Source organism: Hesperophylax consimilis, chromosome 21, assembly GCF_061612785.1.
Source record: "Hesperophylax consimilis isolate HC1 chromosome 21, BYU_Hcon_1.0, whole genome shotgun sequence".
Lineage (NCBI taxonomy): Eukaryota > Metazoa > Arthropoda > Insecta > Trichoptera > Limnephilidae > Hesperophylax > Hesperophylax consimilis.
In genome coordinates, this window is record NC_142856.1 from 1,566,515 (window position 1) to 1,588,408 (window position 21,894).

Here is a 21,894-nt window from a genome sequence, read left to right on the forward strand (position 1 = left end):
TGATATAGATAATAATGTATGAGCATTTTTAACAATATCAAATAAAGATTAGTCACACATTTTTTTCAAATGACCTAACACGCCTGGATCCATAGAGCCGCCTCCCGTGCCTGGGTTCATGGGGTGAGGTTTGTCTAAGTCTTTGGCTGCGGATGCATCTGCCCGTGTGGCCGGCTGGTTGAGGGTGACTCTTTCACCTCTTCAGCCAGATTCTCAACTCATCGCTTTGCACCGCAGGGAGAGGGATTGATTCATACGTCTGCCACTCCTGGACCAGATTCTTTCCACCCCTCATACCATTTCCTTTTTCAGAACTTCCTCTTCTTTTCTTTCCTTAACCTTCCAGCGGGCGCGATGTCGTAAAATTTACGACAGACGCGCCATATCACTTCCCCCACTCTTACCACTTAGTCGTAAGCATCGAGCTTCGAGCTATGCTAGAGTCAAATCAAATCAAATGTCAAACTTTTACCGCAAGATATAAGTGCTTTTCTCAAAGTTAATTACGGTCGGGCAGTTGAACCGATAACCGAAGAAGAAAACAGAAGCTTTCCAAAATGCAGTGTTTGTCGGTTATGTGCACTGGATAAGAAAAGATCCTCAGCATCAATGAAGTGTTGCCATTGCCAGTCCTTTACATGCAAGAACCATTCTTCAGTTGAGGTGGTTTGTAACAATTGTAAGGGTGAGAATATTGATTCTGACTAAATAAGTTATTTTGAAATACTAACACGTTTAGAGTGTTGCTTCGTTTTTTTTTTTTAAGAAAATCAAATATTTTTTTTTTAAGTACTGCCTATTATCATTTTTCATAACCTTAAAGAAATTCCCTAACATATGTATAAAGAAAACACCACTTACATGGAGAAAACTCGATGACGTAAAATTTACGACAAGCGCCCGCACAAGGGAAATGTCTCAACGCGCCCGCTGGAAGGTTAAAAAGACCTTCCACACGTATTCCTCAGGGCCTCCGGAACTCTGGTAGCCCAGTGGTGCGCCCAACGTGGGGTTGAGATCACCATTGACTTTCTCAATTATACTTTCATAAGTCTTACCTGTGATGTAAATATGCACATCATCTGCAAAAAATCTTATTTTGCCCTCTTTTCTAAGTAACTATACTCGGTCCAAGATTAGAACAACCCGTGGACGCGCATGTCTCCGCCCCTTCACCCCACTCCTAAAAGGTCGAGCGTTAACACATTCAGACCCACTATTTTAATAAATTAATTATTTAATTTATTTTCCTACCGATAAATAAAATTAAAAATTAAAACATTTTAATACATTCAAATAATGATGATGATAGTATTACAATACATATATTGTACTTTATTAGGCATCAGATTTATCAAATCGGCTAAGAAATCAATCCAAAGTTGAAAATATCATCATTGCCATTAAAAAAAAAATTAATTTTCCTCAGATGATTCATTTGAAATTTCAAAAGCTAACGAATTATCATTATTGTCCTCTAGTTCATCAACAATGTGATCGATATTCCGAAATTTTTTTTCGATACATATTTATTATCATTGTCCGTTGAGGTTTGTGCACCACCTATAAACATAAAAAAAAACGATCAACACCAACATTCACAAATTTTATACATATATTACCTATCTATATCCTTGAATTATAAAAATGCATTGTTGTAAATCGAATAGTCATACAAATAACACATAAATAATGTTTACCTGTCCTTTTTTGTTTTTCGTAATTGGTGATAATGAATTCGGACATATCGGCTGAACATCCATTTTATAGCAGGGTCTGAATGGGTTAATTTCTCTAAGCGCAGGCACTAACGTATAACGAATTGTCAGCGAAGATTGCCGGAGATAGCCGAGCGATGGCGGAGGAAAGGAGCGGGGGGGTGGTATGCGCAGAACGAACCTAATTTGGTACTCCAACAGGTCGTTCTTATCGTGGACAGAGAATAGATTGCCAACCCGACATTGCTCGCGGACTCATTTGGGTAAAGGGTTTGGGGTAAAGTTTTGAGGTTATGAATTCTAATGTACCTGACAATTGGGTGTTTTTTTGAGGTGAACATAATATTATTTTGTTGTTTCACTTGATCGTGACCGGTGCCTCTAATTCTTCAACCATTCACTTCCAAGTCATGCATTCTCCTTACACCTCTTTCTGCGTTCATCACTAACGTTTCATTTTACCACAAATAATTAAGTGATTTATGTTCGTGTTTGCGGGCGCAGACTTTTTATACCATTCAATTCGTACAATATAGATAAAATTTATTTTTAGATCTCGACAACAGCGCCACTATCGGATCCAAAACTGTCCTATCTTTCAAGCTGGAAACAACCATAGACATTCACAAAATTGGTTGGGCGGTTTCAGAGATTAGCGTGTACGAACACAGTGGCGCGTGATTATTATATATTAAGATAGATATTATGATTAATGTAAATTATACCAAGGGCTAGGACATAACACTTACATAGTCCATCTGTGGCCAGTCTTCCCCGAGGATTAATGACAAGACCTTGAAGCAGATGTCTCTGTCGCTGCTGTTGGTTGTGCAAACTTTCTGCGTCAGTCCCTTCGTTATTGTGCTGTAGCCAAAGGTGCTCAAACCGTAAGGACGAAATGTTCGCTGAAATCACCACGATGCAAATACATTTATATTGATGGCTTAGAGTTAAAATATTGTATTTCCAAAAATCATAACTTTAATTGAAAGTTTCCAAAAGATTTTGTTAAATAAAAATATATTTTAAGTTACATATTATATTACCTGGATCTGACGTAAATACAAAATTTGGCATGGACTTTTTTTTACCTAAAATTATATCTGTGCTCATAAAAAATTGCCTGAAGGATTTGCAATATATTTTTTATATGTTTATGTCTTTGAGATGTTAGATTTAGGAGATACAATATTTGAACCCAAAAAAATATAGGCTTTCTTTGGGACATGCAGTACTTAACTTTTTTTTCAACCAAAATCGGAGATGCAATGTTATAGCCATTCATATATGCATTTTGAATAATCTGTATTTTTCAGGACGCTAACCAATATTTTATTTTTATTTTTTTTATTATTTTATATTATTGAAACAAACAGTACATAATTTACAGAGATGAAACGATATACAGGAATAAGATACTTCATGTTGTGTACCTATGATATGTTTCTTTGTAATGTCTGCTAAGTGGTATGTTTATTCCTTAATTACCAGGTGACTTGTGTAGTTTATAGGTGTGTGTGTGACGTGTATAATGTGTGTGTGAGTGTTTGTGTGTGTGTGTGTGTGTCTGTGTCTGTATGTAAGCGCATTGAATTCTTTAAATTATTGACATGATGCCACATTTGAATTTGGGCAGTGAATCCGAAAAAATGTCAATGTTAGAGTTAATACAAATATTATTTAGAGTATGAAGAGCTCGGTTAATTGTCGAATTAGATGCTGCATTTGTTTTATAATTTAGCGTGTGGAATAGCACTGTATGTCGTGTACGTCTCAAAGGTATGTTAAAGTTAATAAGGGACAAAAGTTCAGAACAGTCAATCTCATTGTTTAAAATTCTGTGTATAAATATTGAGTCAGCTACTGCTCGTCTTCGCTGCAAAGTTTCAAATGTACACTCAGAATTATTGTTGAATCTGTGGGTAATATATTTTATAAATTTGTTTTGGATTCGTTCTATAATATCTATGTAAAGTTTATATTGCGGATTCCAAATAGGCGATGCATATTCCAGTGTACTTCTGACTAATGCGAAATATAACATTACAATTGTACGCAGATTACTGAATATTTTACTTACACATAGCACGAAACCAAGCATTTTATATGACCTATTAACGATTGAGTCAATGTGCTTATAAAATATAAGTTTGCTATCAAGGTAAACGCCGAGGTCTTTACATTCCGTTTTAGAGATGACAGGTTCATTGTTGAGTGAATATGAGTACTTAATTACGAGTTTATTTCTGGTGAATGTCATAGTGTGACATTTAGAAACGTTTATATCTAGACAGTTAACTTTACAATACTTGCAAAGCCTATCTAGGTCACTCTGTAACGCTTCGCAGTCAGAAAGAGAACGAATAACTTTGAATATTTTCATGTCATCGGCATAAAGTACATATTTGGAATTTTGAAAACATGATCCAATGTCATTTATATAAATGTTGAACATTAGCGGACCTAGGTGGGACCCTTGGGGGACACCAGATTTTGAGAAGACGCCGTTGATTAAGATTACTTGATTACGATTACTAATGTAAGATTTGATCCATCTAAATAGGTCACCGTGTATACCAAATAAGACAAGCTTTTTCAAAAGAATTGAGTGTATTACGCGATCGAAAGCCTTAGAAAAGTCTGTATACATAGTATCAACCTGCTCTTTGTCATCCATCTTGCTATGCAAGAAGTTAATGAAAAAGGTCAGGTTGGATGTCGTAGACCGACCTCTCATGAATCCGCGCTGATTCGGTGTAATTATTGTGGAAATAGCCGAGTATAATTGATCAAAGACATTTTTTTCTAGAACTTTGCTTAAAATAGGAAGTTGGGAAATTGGACGGTAGTTTTTAACGTCATGCTTATCACCGGTTTTATAGATGGGTGTGATAACTGCTGATTTCCACTTGAGGGGAAACATTCCTTCTGTCAATGATTTTTTATAGATGGCGCAAACCGGAAGACAGATATATTTACTACAGTTGCGTATAAAAACTCCGGGTAGCCTATCAATTCCTGGTCCTTTTTTAATATCTATGTTTGAAAGGTATTTCAAGGTGATTTCTTCATTTATTTTAATTGAGGATATTAATGTGTTGTTCAGAGGATCTTCCTTATTATTATCATTGAGTGTTGGAAATTCATTTCTAAAGACCGTTGAGAAGTAATCAGCGAATAAGTCTGTAACTTCTTTCCTATCGTGTGCCGTTGTCGAATGATAGGTCATGTGTTCTGGTATAGTGGGAGATTTTCTTTGCGTCTTAACATAATTCCATATTTTTTTAACATTATTTTGTATATCGTGTAAACTTATCGTGTAAACTGTATTTATCACTTCACATCACACTAAAAAACATACTTAATTAGACAAAGGTATTAGAAAAGTGTCACTTCTTTATTTGTTTAATAAAAAAAAAATTTGCAAACCTTGACAAATATTTTTCGAGTGCCAAATATTTCAAACAATTATTTTTAAAAATTCGCGAGCGTCTATGGTAAACTTAGAAATGAAAACACAAAGCGTGATGTTCTCTTTCTAACTAACGCTGTTTAAATCATATATCTCACCGTACTACAAAATGAGTTGGCATGACTTTTATGAATCCGTGTCCGGCTGGGAGAAATATCTCACAAAAAGATTACGGGTGTTTGACTTCTGGGAGAAATATCTCCCAAAATAGCTCTAGGGGTTAACTTACTGGCAGGTCGATTTTGCGTCCCAGCGAGATGACGGTCTTCAGTTTGGGGTTGAGGGCAGCGACGGGCGCGAGCGCGGTGAAGGACAACACGCGCCCCGCCACGTCCGGGCGCGCGCTCGCCAGCACGAAGTAGGAGGTCGTGCCCATCGAGTAGCCCACGTAGTGCAGACGCTCCGTGCCCGTCACGCTCTGCACCGTGTCGAAGATGGCGGGCAAGTCGTAGATACCGTGCTCGTGGTAGCTTGTGAAACCAATACAAAATAAGAGCTAGATATATACCAAGCGCGATCCCTCCTTACATACATGCTTTGGATTCAAAAAGCTTGAAACTTAGCTAACTTTTTGCAGCCGTAAAAAATAATACTGCAATTTACGACACTACGCACATAATCGAAATACATATACATTCTCAATGCTCGAATATCTTTGCGTAAACGCACAGCGCGTAAATGCACACATGCTGGCAACAGCATCCTCAGAGACACGCTACGTTTAAGGCCCCGTAGTAAGCGTTCAAAGATGGTTTGAAAGGGAGATATGTAAATACGAATGTTTGAGAGAGCGCGCTAATTTAAAAAAAACGATAATAGTTAAAATATTTAATAAAACGACTCATTTAAAATAGAGCAAAAATCTCTCGACAAATGCTTTAATTGTATTTAAAGATACACTGTGAATTTTTCATGCCTATAACATATTAAATAACAGAACAAAACGTGTTTTTAATAATATTTGGAAATTACTTTGCGATTTTTTTCTATCAAAGAACTAATTAACGTTTCGGCGTAATAAATGTATAGATATTATCTTCAAAAATAAGATTTTTTTATGGAACTGAAAAACTTGAAGAGTTAACAAGTTGTTATAAAACGGTAGAAATTGGGTATTTTTGTTTGGTTTGCAAAGCGTTCGTAAAAACACACCTTTATAATTATTATTTCTTCCCATTCTGTCAGCTTTTCTATTTTTCCGTTTTATTGTCCTAACTCGTAAATTACCCGTAAAAGTAAAGCTACAATTACACTGGACAATTTTTATTGCAATATATACTTTTTGGCAATTTGATTTGCTTTTTGTAAAAAATTTTATTAGGATTTTTTCTTAGATCATCATGAATGAACCACCCCAATGTTTCGCGGTATGAGCGTGGGATACGGTGCATAGACAAATTTATTTGTTATAATTTACTTTGTATTTTTATTCACTTTTATTATTATTGATATATGTAATGGTAGATACTGCTACCCGGCTCAGAACAGATATTGTCTAGTGAGTCGGGTAGCGCACATAATTTGTAAACAAATATTGATGTCAATAAACCCCCGGGTTACCGGCAAATTAAAAAAAAAAATAATAATAATAATCTTGCCAAAAGGAATTATATTACCTGAAATTCCAGAAATTTATATTTGTTCTGTCCATTTTCTCGTGAAAAGTATAAACGGTGCCACGGAAATTCACAATCCAAACATCGAATCCCTCGTTCGCCAAAAGATAACCTGCAAGCAAAGATTTTATTAAAAAAAGATGTAATTTATTTATTCTCTGGAAATCAACAGTTTTCATCTTTCTGCACAAATATAATAGTTAACCAAAATAAAAGTAATTATAGATTTCATCCTTGTGACTTTACCTTTAATAAGACATTTCTAAATAGTATAAAATAAAGTCGCTATCTGCAACTGTCTGTTTGTGCGTACATGCATATTATATTCATAGAATATAGAGAAAAGTCGATATTTTATAATCAAGTCGTAAAACATATATTTTCGGGAGCTTAAATTGCCAACGCTGACTAAAAAACCTTATGAGATACATGAAAATAATTTACTACGGAATTGCATATCTCAAAACTTTACCCCAAACCTTTTAATTCCCCGAGCAGCACCGGGTACACTACTAGCAATGTATAAAATTAAAAAAAAAACTATTAAATTTATAAGAAAATTATAGTGATTTATTTTCGAGGTATTAAAAATAAGTCATAATAATTCTTTTGGCCGTGAAAATCACAAATCATATCTTATAAAAAATGTATAATGAGAAATCGCACAAGACAAGTGAGAAAAAGGTTTATTTTATGTAGCTTATTCTGGTGGTAATCGAAGACGTCACATTAATACATATTAATTGAGTTCAATACAAAATTTTATAAAACGACAACAACAGAAACTCACTCATGTCATTTATTGGTAACTACAAGGGTACGTATACATTTGCGAACCGAAACGCGAACCGTACCACGAATTACGGGAAAGGAACGAACCAACTGCAAGCGGCGTTTGATTCGTTTCTTTTCAATAAGTTATGGTTCAGTTCAGCAGTACGGCTCGCGGATGTGTACGTAGCATAAGGCAGGACCTACATAAAACAAATTCAATTCATAACAGAATTATATAAACAACAGAAAAGTTCCTTATGAAATATTCCAAAAATATTATTTTAAACTTAATTCGTGTTAAGCTCGCGATTGAAAATGTCCACTTTTGATATTATGTTATTGTAATTATTACATAGCCTGTTCAAGCAAGAATTTTGCTTTGCATTGATCAGTTTTGAACAGTACAGAAGAGCGTGTGGAGCGCGCAGGTACATTAAATTGAATTTTATTTTTATAGGTTTTGTATGACTTTTAAAAATCCTTAATGGTTTGGAGTACTAATGCAGCTTCTACCATGGCGTATAATGCAATTGGACTGAAGTCACGGATCACAGAACACGTAAACACACAAAATCGGTAGATAATCATCTGATTAAACAATACCAACCGTTGTATATTAAAATCGACGATTTTGCAAATAAAACCTAATGTCATTTTTATTTATTTTATATTATAGAAACAAACAGTACATTGGTTACAGTGATGAAACAATTAACAGATATTAAATATTTCAAGTAATTACCGGGTTGCGTGTGTAGTGTATAGGCATGTGTGTATATGTGTCTGTATATGTATGCGCATTGAACCGTTTATAATATCATTGACATGATGCTACTTTTAAATTTGGGCAGTTAATCCTAAAATATGTCGATATTAGAGTTTCGGCAAATATTATTGAATGTATGCAGAGCGCGGTTAAGGCGATGCACTACGTCGTGTAATATTTTAAATTGAGCCGCTATCAATATCAACCCTTACGTAGATGGCGATAAGGTTTGAATTCCCGCTTAACACCATCTTGATTTATGCAAGAAAAAAACATGGCCAAAAAGTGCCTTTTATTTTATTTTGTGGATGTTCAGGCATAAATATTTAATTATTTTTCAATCATTTTATAAATAACTTAATTTGCCACACTATACAATAAAATCATAACCGAAAATGGGTTCGTAAGTAGGAGATTTTGAACTTTAAAGCAGTTTTCATAGGCCTTATACATTATTTTTTTCTGGGCTTATAAAAAGACTTATCTAAAAAATACTCGATTACTTCAAAGGCCAAGATGTATTCTACTCGCAGTATTTAATTAAAGCATCTGAAACATTTCTAGGCGACCAAATTTTCAAACACAAAACACACGATTTTGCATTACTACGTATGGCATCGCCTTAATTGAGGAATTAGATACTGCATTTGTTTTGTAAGTAAGCATGTGGAATAGCACTGTGTGTCGTGTACGTCTCAAAGGTATGTTGTTCGTGCAGTGATTATTTGATATAACGTTTTCAAAAAGCCACAGTTTTTCTTAAGTTAAAATATTCAAATTGGGAACAATTTGACTTCAGGTGATGACAAACCCGATAAGAAGACGAGACCTCCAACGAAGAGCTCTTCATTCTTTGGCTCTGGACCCAGAGGTGGAGGTTTGAATCCGGTTGAATAAAATTTATTTTAGTTTAAAATAGGTTTGCACATCAGGTAAGTTTAGGCTAAAGAAGGAGTTAGCGCAACACGGCATAACACCCCAAAAACAAACAACAAAAAAAGGTTTGCACATCGTTCCCAAATTGAAAAATACTCTCAATATCGCCCTTGTGAAAGACATCGTTCAGAGCAAAATCATAGCTTGAAGTTACTTTACCTACGTTGAATGACCAGGGAGCCTACTCTGTATCTTTCGGGTTAACAAACCAGTAAGTTCGTGGTTTAACCTTTCCTTGCCGGTGCTATTAAATGAGTGAACATTGTCTCTAATTAATAAAATATCTCTCTAAATATTCAGAGTTCAAATTTCAGGTATTCCTCCGCGATACATTTATATATTGCATTAATTAATTACAATATATAAATATTTACCGAGTGTATAGCACCGGAGGGAAGGGTTAATACGGGTTTGTGGTGTTTGGCTAAACCGACGACAGGAAAGTTTCAAAAGATACAGAGTAGGTAGGCCCCCAGGTATAAATAGCCAGATTTCCGTTCACCCAAAGTTCCCAAAAAGGAGATGTCATGGTACCACTGACCGGGCAGTCGGAACTCTATAGGTCAATTTTTTAGTCTTGGCACGTTTTGATTTTTTTTTTATATTAACTCCACACAGGAGGCCCTCAAGAAAATAATTTCCCTCAGGGCCTATGTCATCTTTGGGGATGCTGTGTGGAGGGTCTTTTTGTGGAGAGGAAGGAGTGAACATGGGTCTTGAAGAGTCCCATGTTGTAGGAGGGAGGAAACACAGAGGCCGGCAGTTCGTTCCACAGCCGAGCTGTTGAACCTAAGAACGAATCGTAGAAGCGACCCGTTCTCATGTGACAAATGTCAACCGTGTACAAATGTTGGGCGCGCGTTTGGCGTGTATCTCGAATACGCACCGGTGCCGAAGGGATCAATGACGATAGTTCCTCAGAGCATCTTCCATTGTAATACCGATAGAACAAGGGCAGCATACCTACCTGACGCCTGTGCTCTAAAGATTGCAGTCCGTTTGTTAAGATTGGGGAATCTATCAGACGGACCGCCCGTTTCTGCACAGAGTCAAGGGTTTTTTCAGGTATTTAGGGGCTCCGGACCAGAGATGGCTGCCAAATTCGACAGTAGGGCGCACTTGCGATTTGTACAGGGTCAGAGAGTTGTGTACTATTAAAGTATCTGCGGGCCCTGTACAATACGCCCAGCTTCTGAGAGGCCAACTTTACTCTGGCTTCTATGGAGCCCCCGTACCTGAGCTGGTCACTTATAGTTACACCAAGCATATCAATGGAAGGCATGTTCGGAAGATTGCTTCCGTTGAAGGAGACTAGATTATCATTTGGATCCCTTTTAGACGTAATCAGACAGGATTGGGTCTTTGAAACATTAAATTCGACGAGATTATTTTTACCCCAGGAGGAAATACTCTCGAGATAACCGTCCATTCTCTGCTTCAAAGCCCTCCGAGCCGTTGGAGTTTGTGTGCCCTTTGGGGGCCTGTCAAACAAAAAGCTATCATGAACTGTACTGTCATCCGCGTAACAATGAATCGGTGCACATGTCAAATGCATTGTGTAACTTCTTGATCGTTAATCTTCTTAGTGTGGTCTTCTGCGTTTAGTTTTGGCGTAGCCGTCTAAGCGTTGCGATTGCAATACGTTATCATATTAATAATACACAACTGATAACCCTGTAAAAGTCGCAAGTGGGCCCCACTGTTGAATTTGGCAGCCACCTCTGGTCTGGACCCTCAAAATACTTGAAAAAACCCCAAATTCTGTGCAGAAACGGGCGGTCCGTTTGATGGATTTCCTTAACGAATGAATTATAATCTTTAGAGCATACACGGAGGAAAATGAGTACGGCTTTTTAAAAAATCAAAACACTGTTAAAAATATATAAATAATATTAATAAGCACTTTCAAGTTCCCCATATCAAATCAACTTTTGCAAAAAAACACGAATCTTACCTAGCACCACACATTTTCAATACCTTCCTAACACAAACAAAAACTTACGTCACCCCAAATAATTTGAATTGGCTGTTCAAAAGATTTGTATTATGGCTGAATGAAAAGGAAAGAACAGATATTCAAAATATTCTAAATAAATAACATTTCATACAATTTCTCACGAAATTATATAATATTCAAATAAAACAAATGCGAGAAACTGCAATTTTGCAATACTAATTATCATGTAACCGCTATATCTATATTCAATTGTCACAAAATTCAATTTACTTTTATCTATGTTACATAGGCAATCTTCTCATGGAATGTAACTAATAAAAAAAAAGTATGTATGTAAATATTTAATATACCACCACATAATTGTATCTTTTTGTCTTTTTACATACATATATATATATATATATATATATATATACATATTTTAAATACATACATTTCTTTTGGAACAAATATAATATGTGATTTACCCGCCTCGGAACAGACTTTGTCTAGTGAGGCGGGTAAAAGAAAAGAAAACAATGTAAACAACCATGAAATTAAATAAACGCCCGGGTTGCCGGCACTGAAACTGAACTGAATATATCTGAATACGTGTTCACGCAGGTGGCCTTGTCTGAATAAATAATGGACGGTAATAATATAATTTTTAAGAACACGTATTCCGGCTTCCTCATAACATATTAGTGCTTTACTGATAGTTTGTTATGAAATTTGTCAATTCATTCGTTATAGGACTCCAGTCCTGTTTTTAACATGAAAACGAATAATTTTATCAGACTTTTAATAAATTAACAATATTTCATACCAGTAAGTTTTCTCCGTGCAGGCGTCAGGTAGGATTGCTGACCTTGATTAATCACCCTAAAACTTTTGGCCGTGTAAATCTAAAATCATGTTCACCAGATTTTGGTACGTTCCTCACCCAGACTCCTGTTTCTCCCCATCCGTATAAAGTCCTCGGAGCTGCAGATGATGCCGTGCGCGAGTAGCACCGGTGCTGCATTGCGCGGCTTCACGTCAGCACGCCGCAGTCGGTGTACTGTCAGCAGATAGCCGTCCACGGTACGAGCAGTGTGCTGTTCCACCGTGTATTCGCTGCCCTCGCGAGCTACCAACTCTGTCTGAAAAATAATAAAAACATATTTGTCACCACCTACAATCCGACCTTTCGATTTCATTTCTCCGACGACGATCGTTGTTCGCAGTTCTAACCTATTCCGAGAACAACGATAAATCGTTTACTCGCATCCGAAGGGTTAAGCTACCTGTATTTTTTATTTTATTTTATTTATTTACTAATGAATGCATCATCTTTCTCATTCAGTATGAAAAATTCGGTTCCACGACAAAACGGAATATTGAAGAAAAATAACAAACAACAAACCTGACTTAACACTTTACATGCGTTTATTGCTTTTTTATCATTTCATGAAAAGTGTCTATAATCCATTGAATAATTCATTGAGCAATCTCTGTGCACAATAATTGTAAATAAAATAGGGTATTTTAGCTGTTGATTTATTATTCTCGAAAAAATACTATTATGAAGGTATTTTAATTTTATTTTTACGTTATCGACTACATTAAAACGGTTTAAAATGTGCCATTTTCAATTTGTCGCCAAAATAACATGCTCGTTATTCGGCAGCGTTGACGCCACACCGGGCGTCGTTGGTAGCAGCCGTGGCGTTTTCTATGTCATAATCACGTTGTAGCCAGTTGGGACCGTTCCGAAATGTTCGTTTAGATCGTTTTTAAAAACAAGAATTGATAATGAAAATATTAAAATTACACATTTTAATGTATGCATAGTTTGTGAAAACACCGCACAAGTGTGTGAAGGAACTACATTAAATGAATCACGATGTCTATTGTTGTATTTATTGGGTACGCGAAATTTAATACTCTTTGGACAAAACATGTTAATAGTTTGATAATATTTGAAGTATAAAGTAAAGAAAGCTCTTTATTATTTTTTGATACGTTATGTTTGGACAAAACACCCAAAATAATTGTTTGCCAATATTTAAAGTATAAAGTAAAAAAAGCTTTTTATTATTTTTTGATACGTTATGTTTGGACAAAAACGCGCAGAATACTTGTTTGTCAATATTTAAAGTATAAAGTAAAGAATGCTCTTTATTATTTTTGATATGTTATGTTTGGACAAAACACGCTAAATAATTGTTTGCCAATATTTTAAGAATAAAGTAAAGAAAGCTCTTTATTATTTTTTATACGTTATGTTTGGACAAAAACACGCTAAATAATTGTTTGCTAATATATACCGCGACGTATAACAATCATATTCATCTCCCTTGTTTCTATTATCTACGGTTTCTACTCCTACCGTCAGAATATATTCCGAAAGATAACTTCCCTCTTGGCAAACGTTTCGGACAGCCTCGAATAGCTAGCATAATACGATGATGAATAATTGATAAGCATAGGATACAGAAATATATGCATAAATATTGGCAACATAAAAGGGAAGTATTTAATGTATCCATCAGTCTCAAAGTCAATACAAGGGGATTATGAAACTATCTACTGGATGCTTGTATGCCTACATAGGATGTACCTACCCGACAGATTTTACTCCATAATTCCATAAAAAATCCACCATTCCTCTGTTCACGCTGTGCTAAAACATCTGCTATCACTGGAGTTACTAAGTTTTGCGAAATTTGCAGTGTCTCGGCTAAATCTATTCGTTGCCTTAACTAAGTCCATACGGTGCATGAATCTCGGATAAGTTCCATGCGTCCGCATATATATTGAATTTTTTTTCTGGATTTGTTTCAGCTGCACAGTTTGGCGTGGAAATAATGTTTTTACAGAGGCATTAAATCTATAATGCGTTACCTGTATATGAGGGAATATACATACTATCCATTCCTGTATCCATCCTTGTTCTTAACAGGAATGCTCGATTTCAATACATTAGAAGCCCGCAGAAAAATATTTTTAGGCAAACACTTTTTTAAGTTAATCTCTGGTACAATACACAATTCGCCTATGTTGAAAGAGGTTAACTTTTATGTCCCTAACAATTATACTCGAGGGAGATCCCATGCACTCTTATATGCTCCGAAAGCGAGGACTTCTGCTTATCAGAACGCGCCAATAAACAGAGCGATTCAACTGCTTAACGATTCTGCATTAGCCATCGACATTTTCAATGTCACCTACAGACAATTCAGTAACTATCTTTTAACACATGTCACAAAATAGTAAAACTGCCTCTGTAAACTTTTTAATTTGTAATCTTCTCCATGATATATTGGTGTATAACCGTTGTATGGAGAACATGAAAAAAAAACCCAGAGGCAATAACCTCTGTGTGATTACTAAATATACCATTACTTATTCTTATCAATATTTATTATACGTACAAAGTTCATGGAGATGTCGGATTTCAAGGGCGAGGAGACCATTTCAGTCTGCTTTGTGATGAAAACAACTGCACAAATCACGTACAAAATCACCCTCATTGTTATAATATGAAATCCTGCAAAACAACCATATTATTTATAAGCAATCAAAATATTAACCCCTAATGATTTTGGGAGATATTTCTCCCAGATAGGGTGAGATTTAATTGATTACAAATCAACAAATTCTTACCGTTAAATTAATCACATTTTTTAAATTGCTCATATCTGCGACCTGTTGTAACAAAAAAAATGTCGACTGTGTCAACTTCTGACCTTACTGTGATCTAAATTCTTTTATAATTCGTTATACAGTCGCGCGTATATTACTATGAACACATGCATGTATACATACTATTTGTCGATTGATAAAATAAGTACAGGTATTACAAATTGTATTAATGCATCGGTATATCTGAAACTACTTCTTGTCAACATTAACAATTATTTTTTGATGGTAAACTAATTTTTATAATACAACGTTTTTTGAAGCATGGCACAAAGGATAACAAATTATTATAAGCAATAATTAATCGCCTGAAATATCCGAGTAAAAATAAATGGCGCAGACTGGAATTGAACCCCCCAATCAGAATGTGCGGGTTCAATTCCCGTCAGCGGTATTTATTTTTATTCGGGAGATATTTTCAATTTGTATGGATATTTCAGACGAGTAATAATTTGTCATGTTTTAATTGTTTTTAAAATTACAGAAATATGAAAATGCACGCCTTTAATAAAAATGGTATAAGTAATTAAAGCGATGAAAAAAATTAGCATATAAAAATAACATGTAACCTAGTTTTTACCTAGTTAATCTAGTTTTTGTTTCATCACTTTAAATCACTTTTTAAATGTGTGTTAAATAGTGATTTTGATCAGTTACAAATATTTAAATGTTTTCCGATCATACTCACATTATACATGAAAACTATATCTTAAAAAGGGTTCGTAAGTAGAAGATTTTTATCTCAATGCATTTTTTTACAGACACGATTCTTTATTTTTTTAGGCTTATAAAAAGACTTAATTGAATCATCTGTAATATTTCTAGGCGCTCATATTATCCAATCAAAAATACATGATTTCGCATTGCTTGGCTTCGATGAAAAATGGTCAGATTGTGCATATTAAATAGGTATAAATATTGTTTCAATATCTTATTAAATTTTAATATTTAACTACTTGGAAATGATACTTGATATTTATGTCTACAAATAATATGTAAATATTGACAGATCTGTAACCTCTCACTCTTTCCCATAAACGACGCATATAATGATGCGGATACATTTGCGAACCGAAACGCGAGCCGAGCCTAAGCGAGCCGCAAGCGGCGTTTCGCGCCATTTGCCGTTGCTTCGTTCCTTTCTCATAATTCGAGGTTCGGCTCTCGTTTCGGTTCGCAAATGTATACGCATCATCATATCGTCGCTGTGAAATCAAACCGGCATATATGCAAAAATGGAGATTTTGAGTTATTGGTGTCAAAAAATTTCTTTTTTTCCCTTCTATTTTTATGTCGGACCGGCATGTCGTATAGTTGAATAAAAATCTGTCAGATGGCGTTGGGCCGGTATGCATTTACGCGTGAATCGCCATTGTTTTTAGCAGAAGACAGACCTATTCCGCAATACGCCAGTTGCTTCAAAACTTTCAAGGGGGAAATGCGTCCATCATGTAAGTAAAACTGGATTATCTCACAATAGTACATTTTTATTACTACCAAATATGACTTATTGTATGACTTATTGGCAGATAATCCGGTTTGCACTTAACAAAAGCGTTTATAGCAGCCTCAACTAAAACAAACCGGCATATATGCCAAAATGTCTGACCCGGGTAAAATTTCTCCCGGTTAAAAAAATAAATTATAATAGGCAAATTTAAAAAAAAAACTTTAGTAAACTGAAAGATGCGAAACTGCGGTGAGGAATACGAGTCTAAAACCCGTGGAAGAGTGAACCAACGAAGCATGAAGCCTCCTTGCCACAACTGTAAACGCAAGTGTTCCTAGTCATTACTACAGATCTCAAAGTTCTCGGGAGTATATCGATGGTGGAAAATCTATCGCCGATCACAGAGATTATCTAATATAACAGAAAGAAAGGAGTCAAACCTTGCAGGAATCAGCTACTACCAGTACAGAGGTTTTTTCAAGTCATACAAACTTTCACACTGAAGAAAGATCAGTGTGATGTTTGTCTCATTTACGACGGCAACTTTTACTTCAAAACCTCCTACGGATCACATGCCTGGGAGGAGGCGAAGAAAAGGAATAAACGGGGCAATGGGAGCGTGAATCCTGTTCTGATGCACGCTTATTCCAAGAGACTATTGATGAGAAGAAGAAAAATGGTATCCTAAAGTTAGTTACCGCCGGGATAATACCGTCAATTCAGATTTCCATAAACGATTGGGAAACTTTGAAGTTACCAGCAAAGGAAAGAGCAGTATTATGTTAATTGTTTATAAAAAAAATTGTGAAGCAATAAATTATTTTTTCATTGACAACATTGTCTTTTTTTATACCTTAAACAGGTTCCAAAAGAAGAAGCCACTGTGACACAAATGCAAATATTACACTGATTTTAAAGCCATACTGGCATATCTGCATTTTACTCTTAATTTAAGCAATTTTCGATTTATTTGCAACTACTACTTCAATAAGCAGTATTCGTCTAAATTTTATTCATTCATAAGGTGGCATTGAGGTGAACCAAACGGACGTAAAAAGGAAAATATCATATGCGAAATCTTTAAAGCGCTCTGGTGAAAAACAAGCATTTTGCAGATATGCCGGTTTGATTTCACAGCGACGATATGTGTCGTTTATGAGATAGAGTGAGAGGTTACAGATCTGTCATAATTATCTTTTTCTTTTATTGTTAAAGAAAGTAGGTATAAGGCTAATACAGGTATTAAAAATATTCATTACAAAATGAATATTCCTTTTATGTTCCCCATTAATAATTCCACTGCGATGTTTATGTATTTATAATAATCAACAATACATACCATATAGATGTTATTCATCATAGATTCAAATCTCCACTAGACGAATTATAAATGCATAAAAAATATAATATTGTCCATTTTATGATGTAAACACATTTATTACAAAATGTACCACAAACGAGGAAAATGATTACCGTGAAACGATCGTAAACTCCTATAATTAGACACACCGAACATAGAATGACTAGAAGTACCATATATACTTATTAGAAAGAAAAGTAATATACATGAGAACTTTCGACTCCCAGGTCCCAGGCAGGCCGTTCAAATTGATTATTTGCGAAAGGAAAAAAATGTAAGATTTTTTTACTATTGTAATGTTTTTAAATGTCTTTTAAAACTTACCGAAAAATAAGGTGTTAAGAGACGAACTTGAGTAACTTTGACCAGTGATTAATGTAAATGAAATTTTGTTCTCCGGTGACTTTTTTGGTGTTTTTTTCTTGTGTTTTTCTACAAAACATAGAATATCTGTAGGAATTGGACAGCTTACTCGGCTGAGTGACCAGTGTAGTAGACATGTTGAAGAATTAAAAAAAAACATCAAAAGTCACCGGAGACCAAAATTACATTTTCATTTTTTTACTACAATTAATGTCAGGTATCACTGGTTAAAGTAAGTCAAGTACGTCCCATAACACCCTGTATATAATTTTGATTTGACTGAGGACGGAACTGGAGTCGACATCTCTACTAATCTCGCCGAATGCCGACCGGGTAGGACCGACATTTGTTTCGTATATGTAATGTCATCCGATTTCAGTGATATGCCTATACGTCCGTGTGTGTGTACGTGATGCCATAGAAAATTTATATAATGCATTGTCATCGACAACGATTCTATCTGCCGAGTTTCAGCTCGATCGGACGTCGGGAAGTGGGTAGATTTCAGCTTCCAAGATTTGCATTAATTCATTACCGAAAAAAAAATCGAAAAATTAAATTATCAATTATTTCTTACGCCGTTACTGCAAGAGCTCCACTCCACCCCGACTGGAGACTTTGATAGTGCGTTTTATCGAGCAAATCTATGTGATGCATGAATCGCGGGTACTCTCCATGCATTCTCATATACAGATGTCTAAGGAACTTTTTTTAATCTGTTCTTATATCTCAATTTATTTATACTGATTTGGGGCCCATACAGCTGAATTCAATTTTAGACCTTATAATGCAATCATACACAGCCATCATTGTTTCGGGATTAGAAAACTGTTTGAAATATCTTTATTACAAACCCTGGTAGCTTGTAGCATGATGATGTTAACTGCAATATGTGGTCTGAAAACTAAGTTTGGGATCAAATACTACCCCCAGGTCCTTGGTGGATTTTACTGGTGACATTACATTTTATTTAATACACGTCAAATGATGCTTGCCATCTTGTACGAATATCGGTTCCAAAATATCATCGGTTTTTCATCCCGAATCCATATGAAGAGATGATCCGTGTGGAAAATGGACGATAAAAAGCATCGTGTAAAACGACCATTAGGAAATATTGAACTTACTTCGGAAACCCCCACAATACACTTCTAAAGTTGTTTCCCTTCTGTGGTTGGGCATTATCCGCATTTACTACTGTAATCGGCATGTTGTATAAAAAAACAGTACAGTACCCGTGTCAGTTTTTTATGAAATTCGTTCGAAACAATTTTTTTTTTCATTTTAAAACTAAATTAACTTCCTTGCTCTTTCCAAATGGTGGTAATTATATAGGCTGTTGATTTTTTAAATTCGTGTTTTTGTTTTGGGAATATATTACATACCAAATTACAGGTGATTCTTCTGAAGGATTTGTTTAGATTTTTTTTCTCTCTATCTCTCAACACAGTGCTCAGAATCATCTTTATTTAACTACTGAAAAAGCATCCCCAAAGATTGCATATGCACCAAGAGAAGCCTAACGGTTTACTGTGTGTATTTAACTAACTGATATCACGTCATTTCCCGCAGCGGTAGGCAGATACCCTAAACGTTTCGCGCCATTTGCGATTGCTCGTTCCTTTCCCATGAGTCGTGGTTCAGCTCGGTAGTTCGGCTCGCGTATATATTTATAAACATATATATTTAATTACAAAGTTAACGTTAATGATAATGTCAGGCACATTTTCTTATTGCTCGTTTCTTTTTAAAAATTAAACATTATTCGGGTTACAGTAATTTTATTCGGGTTTTTACAGACATAAGAGATTGTATTTTTCCTTGTTGCCAATATAATTTGTCTTGCATTTCTCGTCTCGTGTCCGTGTATCTCGTGATGGCAATTTATTATTCTTTTGAGTACCTTCAGACCTTACTTACCTTATTTACTTCAGACCCTATGTTAATTTAATGTTTAAAATATATTCGTTTAAATATTACCTATATAATTTGCTTGACCGTTATAAAATAAATCTCCTTTAAGCTGCTGCCACACGCAAAGCTCACATCAAAAGTTAATGTACAGCGCATCATCTTTTCTACCGACACACGACGCTATCAAATATTTCTTCCTATGGTAGGAGAGGGGGTCAGTTGAATTCGAGAGCGGCCGAGGAACATAATTTCATCTGTCAAAGTGACAACTTTACTTACTGACAGCTTGAGCACGTTTTCGAAATGGATGATACTTGTCGCCTATTGCTGGATCTGTTGGACAGCTCATCCTCAGATGATGATGCCGCCAACTATATAATTATAAATGCTATTTATAAACTTTTTATATTTTAAACAATCTGCGCGTAAATAGCGCATTTTCACATAACCTGACATAACCTCTCCGTCGAATCAGGAAATTCGCAGTTCGCACGCCGATCGACGAAAGCGACATATAATAAATTATTGTAAAATAAGCTCACGTCAATTTCCGAAAATGTCGAAGGCAAAGGCGGCAAGGACCAACATCAGGGCAGGGAACGAGAAGAGAGCACGAGAGCTGACGAGAGCAAACCAGATTACCCAGGAAAACAATTGAAAACAATCAACAAACGAACAAACTAGAAGTTTCTCTATGTAGGTATCAAGCCGTCCAACTTTCTCAAAAAACCGAATGATATTACCATATAAACATACTGAGTTAAAAATATGATTTATTTTGAAAGGGCGAAAATTTGTTTACTTCAAATTCAAATATTGATTATATTTATATTTTAAATATATGTTAAGTATGTTTGCCAAATAAAGTTTTTTTTTATGTTTCTAAATTTACTAGCACACATGACGATATGAGCTAACATAATAAATAAGAAATGCATTATTAGGCTGCTTATGTCATGGCTGTCAAAGGGAACACGGAACTTAGTTGGTAGCTCCGTAATTAAAATGACCCCCTCTCCTTTTTACGGCGGAGAGGGGGACGCATAACTTTTCAAATATCGCGTCGGGAGCGGTTACGTAAAATAAATTCGGTTAGCGAAGTTCAGAACCACACTTATAGCGCGTTATCTTTTTACGTGTGTCGGGTCTGTATGGGATTGTATGGCGAGCGCTATTGTGCTTTATATTATCTGTTGATGTGAGCTTTGCGTGTGGCAGCAGCTTTAACATGTTCCTTATCTGTGAGTATACTGTATATAATATATGTATATGTCGCGCTTGCTTTATTCGTATTTTTGTAGAGAAAATATATATATATATGTAGGTTCTCGGACGCTATCATTAAGGAAATCACTATTTTCGATTAATCTTTACTACGATTAACTTTATGAATACCTAATAATATGCTTTAGATAGATTTAGGCTTTTCCTATCGTCTCGCTTGTTCACTGTTCAATAAAAATATAAGCGTAAAGTACTAAATAATGGATTTTTTATTTAGAAAATTATAATCGCATATAAGAAACAACGCCGGAGGAAGACTTAACTCATTATCTCCGCACTTTAAGATTTTCAACAAACGAACATTTTTATTTTTACAGATTTGGCGCCCAACGTGGGGCAATCAAAAAATAATTATTAATCGATCGGTTTTTAGCTGTAATTAATTTAGTTTAATCGGGGCCAGTTGATAAATAGATGTTAATTATTTAAAATTTAGGTATGAGATACAGAGTCGAATAATAGTCGACATAATGTAGCTTTTTTAATAGTAACAATGTGGTATACAGTAGTGAATGGTGGAAGTCGGGGACGCCCGAGGAAGACATGGCACGATCAAGTTTAACAAAAATTTAACCAAGTTAACTTTTCAGTTCTTTAGAATAATATTATTTCCACCTTAAA

General features: G+C 35.3%; 2 protein-coding genes across 2 annotated transcripts in view; one reads left to right on the forward strand and one right to left on the reverse strand.

The window, feature by feature from the left end:
• The window catches only part of LOC149413484 (uncharacterized), a 183,097-nt gene that overhangs the window by 12,126 nt on the left and 149,077 nt on the right, over positions 1-21,894 (forward strand). The gene's annotated exons all lie outside the window — the stretch shown is intronic.
• Positions 2,450-14,676, reverse strand: LOC149413486 (lipase 1-like). Its single transcript, XM_089644405.1, has 5 exons — positions 14,635-14,676; positions 12,162-12,360; positions 6,807-6,918; positions 5,420-5,660; positions 2,450-2,623 (listed from the first exon to the last, which is right to left on the reverse strand). Exons 1-5 carry the CDS (start codon positions 14,674-14,676, stop codon positions 2,450-2,452), a joined length of 768 nt encoding a protein of 255 aa, XP_089500531.1.